We start from the raw sequence: 11,214 nt of genomic DNA, 5'->3' as shown, positions 1-11,214 counted from the left end.
GCCCTCGGAATCTTTATCTGCTCAGCAACTATGCTCTAAACAGCTCCTCACGTGGTCCCAAATAGTCGCGGCCTTTTGAGAATGAGAGAAGCGCTATTCAGCCGGGAGTATTTGTGCCCTTTGGAGGGCGGGGGGGGGGGGGGGTGGGGGGGGTGGGGGGGGAAGGAAGAGGAAATTAAGTTTGGCTCCTGGAGCTGAAGTCAGCCCGGAGAGAAGCCACTCTTCCAGCGGCTGCAGAGCCCGGAGCCCTGGTCTGCTCTTGTATTATTTATCGCGTTCCATAAGCTATTCATCAATCCATTATTTATTAATTCCAACATTAAGGTAATTAAATATGAGCTCACCGGGAAAGGGCAAGCCTGCAAGGGACAGGGACAGGGGTACGGAGGGAGAGGAGGGGAATTAGAAGGTCCGGAGTAATTGATTTGTGCAGAGATGTGCGCGCCTGCCCTTAGGTGACACTGGAGAGGGGGGTCACGTTGCAGGGTCCTGACGCGCTCACCCACTCCCATCCCCCCCTCCCCCTCGCTTCCCACCTCTCCGGGTCCTTCTCCTCCCACCACTCCCTATCCCCGGCTCCACAGCCTTGCCCTCCCCGCGCGGGGCGGCGCGGCCTCACTGCCCTGCCCGGCGGCGCGCGGGCTGGCCAGCCCCGGATAGGCGCCGCCTGCAGCCAATCAGCGCGCCGGGGACGCTGCGCGCTTTAAGGCCGCTGCGGGGAGAACAGAAACCAAGTTCCCCGGCAACAAGCAGCATCCACCCGGCGGGAGGCCGGAGCCAGCGAGGCCCGAAAGGCTGCGGAGTAAGCCGGCCGCTCCAGCGCGCGCCCCACTCTTCCTCCTCCTCTTTCTCTGCCGCCCATCCTCAAATCTCGGCTCGCTTTTTCGCCTACGGAAAGCCTAGGGAGGGGGTTAGGAGCAGCCGCGCCCCCCTCCCTGCGGCTGCCTCCCCCTGTTTTTTCGGCTCTGCTCCCTGCCGCGTGCGCCCGGGCAGTGCGCCCCGGCAGGCCCCAGCCATGTCGATGTTGCCGTCGTTCGGCTTTACGCAGGAGCAAGTAGCGTGCGTGTGCGAGGTTCTGCAGCAAGGCGGGAACCTGGAGCGCCTGGGCAGGTTCCTGTGGTCACTGCCCGCCTGCGACCACCTGCACAAGAACGAAAGCGTGCTCAAGGCCAAGGCCGTGGTCGCCTTCCACCGCGGCAACTTCCGCGAGCTCTACAAGATCCTGGAGAGCCACCAGTTCTCGCCTCACAACCACCCCAAGCTGCAGCAACTGTGGCTGAAGGCGCACTACGTGGAGGCCGAGAAGTTGCGCGGCCGACCCCTGGGCGCCGTGGGCAAATATCGCGTGCGCCGAAAATTCCCGCTGCCGCGCACCATCTGGGACGGCGAGGAGACCAGCTACTGCTTCAAGGAGAAGTCGCGGGGCGTGCTGCGGGAGTGGTACGCGCACAACCCCTACCCCTCGCCGCGTGAGAAGCGGGAGCTGGCCGAGGCCACCGGCCTCACCACCACCCAGGTCAGCAACTGGTTTAAGAACCGGAGGCAAAGAGACCGGGCCGCCGAGGCCAAGGAAAGGTACGCGGCGTGCTCCCCGCTGCTTGGGCGACCCCGGGAAGCTTTCCTTTCCCCTCCGCCCCTTCCCGCCCCCGCAGGCAGCAGTCACCGGGTGCTCCCGGCCGGCGGGAGCCGGTCCGCGGGGCGGCGCCCAGGCTTCCGCGGCACTGCAGCGAAAGTTCATGAACTCTGAGATCGTGTGCTGGGGATGGGGACTCAGTTGATTTGAGCGCCCGCGCGTGGGTTTCTTGGGGTGTGTGTCGGGAAATACTGGCGCTAGGTCTGTTTTTTATGCCTTCCTGGCTGGCTGGAGCGAAGAGTTGGGGTGGGGTGTGTGTGTGTGTGCAGAGTGAGTTTCTAGATCAACTAGAAGGGAAGTGTTGACTGCGATCGCCAGGAAAGGGGTTCGGTGGGGGCTGAGGGTCGCGACCCTCTCCCCTCCTGCTCCCCAGAGGGCTGGAGCTGGCCTAAGACGTCTGCGCTGCCCCCCTTCCCGCGCCGCTCCTTACTCGCTCTCTCCGAGCCTTTTGGGCGAGAGGTCGCCGCTTCATCCTGCACTAGCTGCACAAAGGAAGGAGGCTTTCCAAAGAGATCCGCAGGACGGAGAGCTTTGGGAGAGTTGGCGCTGCATTTACTTCCCGGCGCCCCAAGTCCGTAAAGGATCGCCCTCGCTGGGCTCCCTCGCGCGTACCGGGCGCCGCGGCCGGTCGGTCTTCTCTCTGGAGCTCAGAAGGCAACATTTTTTTAACCTGTCTCTGCCTCCGCCCTCCTCGCGCCGACACCCCCGGGCCTGGCTCCCTGCGATTGCTGTAGGGTTTCCAACCGAGACGCGGCCGAGCGCAGGGGAGGCGGCGGGAGAGCGCTCCCGGAGCCCAGGAGTTTGGGGAAACCAGAGCGCCCGGGCCGGCTGGCTTTCCTTTGTTCGCTTCCGAGCCTGGGGGCCCAAGAGGTTGCCTGCGAGTTCCCCTCTGGGTGGGAAAGCACAGAGCCTCGATCACTCCGGCGGAACCGGGCTTTCTGGGAGACGCAGACCGCGAGGGAAGGGGGAGAGGGGAGACGGGCGGCCGCTCGGGCTGGGGAGGATGGCGAGCACGCTGAGAGCGGAGGCGCCGAGGGCTTCGACGTCCTGCGTCCCGAGACGCTCACAGGCTGTGCGGGGCCGCGAAGTCGCCCCTGCTGGGAAAGGTGCGCTGTTGTGGCTGTGCGAGGGGAGCCTGAGGGGGGACCGTGAGGGACTAAGGATTGAGCGAGTAACACGGGGACAGGGACAGTATGGTTGCAGTTAGACTTGAGTTATAAAGCGGCCGTCCTGTAAGCCAGGCCTGAGGGCCCACTCCCTGATGAAATCGGAGAGACTGGCTGCGCTCCCTGTGTTTACTCAGGTCACTGGGCCGCTCTGGACACCACTTCCCATGACCTGTCCTGTGTCTTTGAAACCACAACCTCCGGCCAGGGACAGGGAAACTCGATGGTTAATTGTTTCCTCAGATGGGGACAGAACAATTGACTTGATTCACCCCAAACATCTGTGCGCTGGGCCCTGTTTGTCCCCATCATTTTCATTGCCAACAACCATTTGTTGGAAGATTTTCAAACTTAGTTACTTCTAAATGTGGTGCTAGTTGACAGGTATTTAAAAATAACTGCTTGAACGAAACTTTAAAAATAATTTTTGTGCGTTTCAAATAAGTCCTGCTGATCTGGCTTTTTAAATTCTGGAAGAGGGGAGGACCCGGCTCCCCACAGCTCTGTCCCTTGCTCCTAGCTTCTCCAGTCTCCTGTGCCTCCTCACCTACCCAGGGACCCTTGGGGATAGGTGGGAGGGCAGAGCTCCCCCATTTGGGCCTATGACTGATTGCACAATGACCCTTTCCTCCTTCCAGCTCTCCTCTCTCCGTCGTACACTTTTTTTTCTTAATTTCCTTTTTTTTTTTTTTTTTTTTAACCATATGGTGTTGTCCTCTATTTCTTAGGGAGAACACCGAAAACAATAACTCCTCCTCCAACAAGCAGAATCAACTCTCTCCTCTGGAAGGGGGCAAGCCGCTCATGTCCAGCTCAGAAGAAGAATTCTCGCCTCCCCAAAGTCCAGACCAGAACTCGGTCCTTCTGCTGCAGGGCAATATGGGCCACGCCAGGAGCTCAAACTATTCCCTCCCGGGCCTCACAGCCTCGCAGCCCGGCCACGGCTTGCAAGCCCACCAGCACCAGCTCCAGGACTCCCTGCTGGGCCCCCTCACCTCAAGTCTGGTGGATTTGGGGTCCTAAGTGGGGAGGGACTGGGACCTCGAAGCAGCGACTGGGGACACTTGTAAATAGAAATCAGGAACATTTTTGCAGCTTGTGTCTGGGGTTCTTTGAGCATAAAGGAATGGTGGACTTTCACAAATATCTTTTTAAAACTCAAAACCAACAGCGATCTCAAGCTTAGTCGCCGCCTTCTCTCAGACTCTTTCCACTCTTGCATTTCCCCTCCCAGATCAGGAAAAAAAAAAAAAACAACAAAAAAACCCAAACAAACAAAAGCCCCCAGTCACCCAGTCTTGGTTCTGGGCAACCATGTGCCTGCTTCGGAAGCCTTTTTTTTTTTTTTTCCAATGGATGGGAATTACAAATCAACTGGATTTTAATTATTTCCTTTTAATTTATTTATGGAAAAATCTTTTGGGCAAAGGAAAAGGAAATGAAAAAGAGAGAGAGAGAAGTCAAAATAGTGAGAATAGGAGCCCCCAGCCTGGGAGGAACTGGTTGCATTCTTAAGGTGAATAGGAAAAATACGACCTTATAACTTTTTTTGATGGGGAAAAATTAAGTTTACATTTTTCATATTTAGTGTTAAACAATTTTATGTAGATTAAAATGCAAGAACAGTATTAGGGGGAAAAAACAAGTGCCTAAATGTCTTAATGCTCTCTATGTGAGGCAGTTAGAAATAGAAGTGACCATTAGTAATACAACTATTTTTGTCAGATTTGGTGGGGTTTTTTTGGTTGTTGTTTGTTTTCTTGGGTTTTTTTATGGCAAACTTTTAAAATGTACCAATGTGAAAAAACACTTTCCTGAATGCCATTACTTCCCACGCCCTCGAAGCTTTCATATCTGTAGCCTATCCTGTTAAGGGTTTCTCCTGTTCCTAGTTTATAGCTTGCAAAAATATTCGACAAATCTGGCAACCTGGTATTTGTTACTAAAACAGCATGTGTTTTCAGGTTTCTTTTCTATTGTACCTAAACCAGTCTAAATTAAAACTTAGTAGAACACCAGGAGTATGATTCTCTTTCTGAAAGGTGAGTTGTGTATTGCTGTCATTGGGCCCTATTTTTTTTCCCAACTAGTTTTCTTGCTTTCTTACTTAATGGTGGCTGTGAATTACAGGGTACTTTGAAGGCCATCACCTGAACCAAGAGTGGTGACTGAATTAATTATATGACAGAAAAAGAGTGAATTTAGCTTCGGATATTTATTTTTTTTATTATTTAGATATGCAGTTTTGTTTACCACTAGCTCTTCTCCACAGCATTTGTCTGTTAACTCAGCTCTTTTGTATTGACAAGTTTATGACAAGACTGTGAAAGTAAAATAATTCATCTGCTTGGGGAAAAAAGGGAACTCGAACAAGGATAGCAACATTGTGAATTAATCTGTACAAATAGAAAGCAGACCAGCAGGATAGGAGCTCTTTGCAACGCTGCCGGAGAGTATCCAGAAAAATCCCAGTAACCATGTAGGCTCCATATTATTTTTGCCTGGGGCAAAAATGATGTATCTTTGTATTTAGCTTTTAAAATTAGTGAAACAAATGGCATTATTTATTAAAATTCTACTCAGGATAACAGGATTGGCTTGCTTGTGCTTTGTAAAATATTGTTCCTTAGAGAGAGTCTATTTATTTTCTGACATGACAGTTTCATAATTTTGATTTCTCCCCATCCATAAGTGTCACCATTAATATATTCACTTCTTTGTTACACTTTCCTATCTTTCTTGTCCTTATCTAGGAGACTGAGGCAGGGGGGAGGATTAAGGCCTTCTTATTAGGAGCTTCTGTGTTTTTTTTTTTAACGTCAGATGGCTTTGGCTGAATTCAAGGGAGAAAGAGTCACTGTACTTAACTGTAGTCACTTTTACTTATAAAGTCATTTTCCCCCTCCATGATGGACAGATGTGCACGCAGCCGCTCAGAGACCGTCATTTGGTTTGGGAGCTCAGGGTCCCAATCTCCCTTGTTAGTGTTTTGGATCATTAAGTTGGTGTTTATTTAAGTCACCAGGGTGTTTATTCTCCACGTCTTGGGCCACGGAGAAATGCCACCCTCTGCAGGAGGGGCTCTCACAGGGGATCTCTGCACATTCTTCACATTCACTCCCCAAAACAAACACCCTGCACAAAGATAGCTTTCAATGACCCTGACAGGCTTCAAAGGACACCGCGGAAATCTCCCTGGAAAATAAGGAAGGGCCAATTACTTTAATTTCTTACATGCCCTCTCTTCCTACTCCGATGACTGCCCCCCACTCTTCCAGCTCTGCTTAGTATAATTTTAGGCTCGTGGAAGCTCTGTCTCCCTGGGTGCCCCGGCCCACTTCCTGCTCCCTTGGTTGGCGAATCTTGGAAAGGTCTGCAGATCTGGGGAGGAGAAGAGCCGGCCGGTCCCGTGTAAAAGCCCCTCTGATTACTGCTCGTAACCTCGTTAAAAGGACAATTTTCTGTCCCAGTCGTAAACTCTTTGTAAAATCCCTGGCACTCGACCCAGAGCGCGCATATTCCAGATGTGTTTAATAAGAAATTGCACAATATGCCTGCGTCCGCCATCGGCTCAGTCTGGCTAAACCAGGGGGAAGCAGGAGGAGGCGAGAAAGCTGGATATTGCTTTGTTTTCTTGGCAATCATTTTAGAGCGATCATTAGGGGGAACTAACCATATTTTTTTTTCCTCGAGGAAATCTTCGAGGACCAGCTGTTAAGGGACCTCCAATTTACCTTCTCGGCGTCGCAGTTTAACTGAATCAAAAGCCCTTTTCGTTTCTTCTCTACAGATTTCATGACGATAACCGAAAGTAATAAACAATGGCTTATAAATAAAGTGTTTTTAGGACGAAACCTTACAGCATTTTGCCAAGTAAAATGAAAAAACAAATGCTAGAGCGATATTTTTTTTTGACGTTTTAAATCTGAACACACGATTGCTTGGTCCTGGCTGCCTGCTCGCCTTGACCTCTTGGCTGAGAACGAGGCTTCCTAAACACTCAGAGGCCAAGGGGCTGGGCCGGCGCTGCCCAGTTTGGGGCTTAGCAGGTAAGGACTCAGGGACGCCCCAGGCCCCGCGAGCTGCGGGCAGGGAGGAAGGCGTCCCTGGGGCCGGGCGCCGCTGGTCTTGAATCTCTTCTCCAGGCACGGACAGCTTGGTCTTGACCCCGAGCTGAAGCGGAAGCTTCCAGGAAGAGACAGTGGCAATGGCACCTATGGGCGAACTCTAGGTTTGCTGAGCGGTGACCCTCGTTCCGCCGCTCTGTCCCCCGACTCGAGAGCGCCGGGCACCCGGCACTGAATCCGCGCGGAGCGGCTCCCCCGGCCCCGCCGCCCGGCCGCCGAAGGGGGCTTCACTCCTGCAGCCCCCGCGCCTGGAGGGCGGTGGTCAAGTCTGCAGGCTGAGCTCCAACCTGGGGATACACAGGCTTCCGTTCCGCGCGGCTCCGGCTGCAGAGCACGCGGGGAGCTGCCGTGCCCGCGCACGCCAGAGGCCGTTCCCCACCCCGCCCTTCCCAGCGCAGGGTCGGGCGCCGCGGCCCCCAGCTCTTCCGCCCCACCGAGGGCCGCGCGCGTCCCGCACCCGCACCCGCACCCCAGCGCCGCTGCAGCGCGGGGCTGCCGCCCGGGCCACGGAGCCTGCGAGCGGAGGCCGCGAGGCTGGCCTCGAAGGGTGTGCAGTGGAGGAGGCCGCGCGCGGCAGGAGCTCCGAGGACCACGCGGCCGCTGTCGTCCTGGGCACCCCAGGGCCCCTCCCAGGCCTCAGGCCCCAGGCCCGGCTTCCTCTCTGAGCCAAGGAGCTAAGACCCCGACGAGGCGCGTGAGCGGCGCGGGACGCACGACTGCGGGGGACCCGGCCGGTGGCTGCGGGATGGAGCCGTCCGGACCCAGCTGCTGCGGGCCTGGCCGCGGGTGGGAGCGCGCCCCGGGTCTCAGAACCCGCGCTTGGGGCCCACCAGTCGGCTCGGGCCTCGGAGCCCAGCCGGGAGGCGGCTTAGCCTCGCCGCCCGCTCCCACTGCCCTTCCCGCGTCAGCTATGGCCCGTCTCCCGCGGCCCGGGCCTCGGCTCTGGGGCCTGGCTCTTCACCCGCGCCCGGCGGAGGGGTGCCCGCCAGAGATCGCGCCCCGTCCCGGGCTAGTCGCTAGAGCTTCAGCGGCCGAGCAGAGCCGCCCTGGTTTCCGGAGGTTCGGGCAGGACCGGGCGGCAGCTCCGCTCCCTCGGCGGGGCCTGGTCGGCGGCCCCCTGGCCCGTGGCCTTGCGGGAGCGTCCGCCTCTTCCCCTCGCGCGGCCCGGGCCCCAGCAGGACGGCACCGGCGACGCCCGCAGCGCGCCTCGGGTCGGGCTGTCGCGGCGCACATTCTGGCCCTTGGTGGGGTAGGTGGCGTAGACAGGGACAGGTGGGTCAGGGGTAAGGTGAGGAGAGTCGCTGTTGGCCCACGTGCTCCCTCCGCGCTATTTCTCCTTTTCCTCAGCTTTTCTCAGGAGTAGAAGACTAAAACCTCTCCCTGCCTGCGTCCTCCAGCCGCCCAAGCCAGCAGACCTAGTGTCTGTGCCCACTTCGCCCCCGAGGGTCAATTCGCGCTGAGGGTCCCCAAGGGCTCAGTCGCTTAGTCTGCATGTATGCCACCTTAGGTGGGGACTTCTGAGCCTCCTCAAGGTCACAGTGACCCCTCTCCCCAGTCTGCCTGAATCCAGTAGCTTCACCTGGAAGATTCTCTAAAGAGAGGATGAGCCAGCCTGGAACGAAGAGTCCAAATCGTGGACGAACTGTTGACTTATCCTCTACCTAGGAGACGCGCTGCCCTCGACAGGCCGCGTTTTCTCTAGTGTTTTAAACTGAGTATACACACACAACTCCGTTCCAGCTGATGAAATTGGAAACCTGTTCTCCCACTGAGGATGACAATCAGTGTTTTAGACGCTGTGGTCCTTTCAGACAGCGAGGAACAACACTGCAGTAGCGTTTAAAAACAAAGAGAAAGAGACTTCTTGAGGCGTGTGGACACCCGTCTCTTGCCCAGCCTGAGTTCCGGCTTCTGTCCTTGGCGCTTGCCAACGGACAGCTGAGACCCCGCTTCTCAGCAGGTGGAGCGCAGCCACCTTAAGGTTTGCTCCCCTCCAGAGCCTCGCTCTCTGGGAGGCTTCCCTGCTTCACTCTCCCTTTGGGAAGGACTAATCGTTTTCCTTTGCCATAACGTTAAAATATTTCTAAAATCACATTTCTTTTTCTGTAATCAAACAGGAAAATGCAGAAAGAAAAACACTCAAAAACAAAGAAACTAAAAACCAAAACCCACGCAATCTTAGCTTTGAAAGAGAAAAAGGTTAACTTCAGATTTAACACACACTTAAGTGTGCCTGAAGTGGCTACCCAATTGTAATTAAAATACTATTAGGTGATATTGGCTGCTCTCCTCTCTTTCTTCCCCCGCCATTAGTGGTTGTCATTAAAAAGACAGATAAGTAGAAAAATAGATTCTGGTGGCGCTTTACTAACTATAATAAGGAGGCATGGAAATGTATACCAGCTCCCTCCGTCTTGTCCCCTGTCCTTGCCACCCTCCCTAGCTTAGAAGATAAATCTTTTATGGGACTGATGTAGACAGATCCAAAGAGAAGCACTCCTGGATTAACACAAAGCAAATTTATTTTAATTTACTATATAATTTACTTTAGGATTTAAAATTGATTTTGGCTTTTAAAATGCCATGATTTATTTATAATAGATACATTTTTTGGGGGGGGGGGAGTGTTGGTGGGCTAGTGGTTCAGGACCTGAGCTGATAATGCACGTGAGATCTCAAAGGGAAAAATAGTCCTAGACTACATATTTTTATTGACATAGGCCATTAAATGTCGTAAGATTCTTAAGGAATATTGAAATGTTCTTTAACACTTCACAGAGCTGGTTAGTCAGCGTCCCTGATAGAAAATTTGTAGGTTCCAACCAGCAAGCCTGTAAAACCAACTCTCTAGGTGTTCTTTACTTTGTATTATATATTTTTACAAACTCAACTACTCTCCTTTTTTTCCCCTTAAGGCATAGCTTTAGCTGCTTTGCAATACTTCAGTTCTAATTTGAGTTGCCAGTTATCCAAATGATCTAAATACCAGGAAAAGGCAATGGGACTGTGAAAAACAAAAACAAAAAAACCCCAAACCTACATAGCTGTGACATCTTTAGTTGGCCCTCACATAGGTATTATATTTAAACTGTAAGCATTCAATGTGCAGCAGTGTTCCCCTTAGCTTTCGCAGCTTTTTTGTGCATGTGGTAGTGGTGGAGACTGGTGTGGTTGGCGGAGGGGAGCAGAAACTTACAGTGCTTGTACAGAAAATACACATTTTGAGGGTGAGCTGGTATAGTCTGCAATACCTTGCAAAAGGAAAATTTACATCTAAGTCAAGGAGGAAGTTATAAGGAAGAAGCATTAGTTCTGTATTTATTTCGAATGCTGTGAATATGAAAGTCGGTAACAAGATTAAAAAAAATTTAAGCTAGATAGATCAACGTGCCTTAGTATCTATGAGGTGAAAAGAACATTTAAACAATTGAAGCCTTGTCTGTCTTCAGATATGTGTGGTGAATATTTTCTATGCGTTGCTGATGCTATATAAACATGACATGCTTCCTCCTAAAGTCAAGTTCTTGATTTTAATTGAAGAATAATATTGCTCAGGGCTCTACCTCTGAGTACAAATAGCTAATCTAAGAAAATCAGTTCTGGGAATCTGGAACCAATGGCTGTTTTCAAAATAAACAGACAAAATCTTCATAAAGAAGGCCAGGAGCATTATTTTTACCTACAGTATATCTCCTGATTTCTCACACACACAAAAATCTTTTGTGGAAAAACCAAAAGGCAGAATGACAATGCAGGCAGGCCCCTTACCATATTTCTATTTTAAAGACTCAGTCCAATTTAAGGCTCCCATCTGTCCTGGTGAACTTGTCCAATATCTTAAAAGCAAATCTGTGTGCATTTCCCCTTTCCCTCTAATTTTTGGAATTTCTAGAGAGGGAAAGAGATTTAGGAAAAGGAAAAGTAGAGCAAAATAGAAAATAAAGTTATAATTTAAAATCTGCATTATAACATGTCATAAGTAGCAGTTCAACAGGATCCACACAGCAAAGAACACCAGCATGCTAACCTTTCTGCTTTCGTCCAACTAAGGGAAGAAGTAATTTTTTTAAAATTAAAATTAAGTTAGGAATGAAATGAAAGGGGGAAATTTTGAAATCCTTTGGATTTTCTAATGCAGAGCCCAAAGTGGGTTCTCAAGGTTGATCTGGGGAAGAGCCTGGGGGAGGAGAAACACCCATTTACAGAAATTTCTCAGCAACTCCTGTTAGGGTAGAGATTTTCCTTCTATTAGGATCCAGCCCAGCTGCACTGACACCCAGGCAGGAAG

At 52.1% G+C, this 11,214-nt stretch overlaps 1 protein-coding gene across 1 annotated transcript; it reads left to right on the top strand.

Moving 5' to 3' along the window:
- The first annotated feature begins 196 nt into the window (after positions 1-196).
- SIX1 (SIX homeobox 1) lies at positions 197-5,389 on the top strand. The gene is made up of 2 exons (XM_005605216.4): positions 197-1,575; positions 3,528-5,389. The coding sequence occupies exons 1-2, from the start codon at positions 1,016-1,018 to the stop codon at positions 3,820-3,822; spliced, it is 855 nt and encodes a 284-aa protein (XP_005605273.1). The 5' UTR covers positions 197-1,015; the 3' UTR covers positions 3,823-5,389.
- The last annotated feature ends 5,825 nt before the right edge of the window (positions 5,390-11,214 follow it).

This window comes from Equus caballus, chromosome 24 (genome assembly GCF_041296265.1).
Source record: "Equus caballus isolate H_3958 breed thoroughbred chromosome 24, TB-T2T, whole genome shotgun sequence".
NCBI classification, from domain to species: domain Eukaryota; kingdom Metazoa; phylum Chordata; class Mammalia; order Perissodactyla; family Equidae; genus Equus; species Equus caballus.
The sequence above is the reverse complement of the archived record's forward strand: the minus strand, read 5'-3'. Positions and strand labels throughout refer to the sequence as shown.

Excerpts from the sequence above, each read along its gene's own strand:
- SIX1 (XM_005605216.4), top strand. The coding sequence starts at position 1,016 with ATGTCGATGTTGCCGTCGTTCGGCTTTACGCAGGAGCAAGTAGCGTGC. Across the intron at positions 1,576-3,527 it reads GCCGCCGAGGCCAAGGAAAG|GGAGAACACCGAAAACAATA; the intron begins GTACGCGGCGTG and ends TCTATTTCTTAG.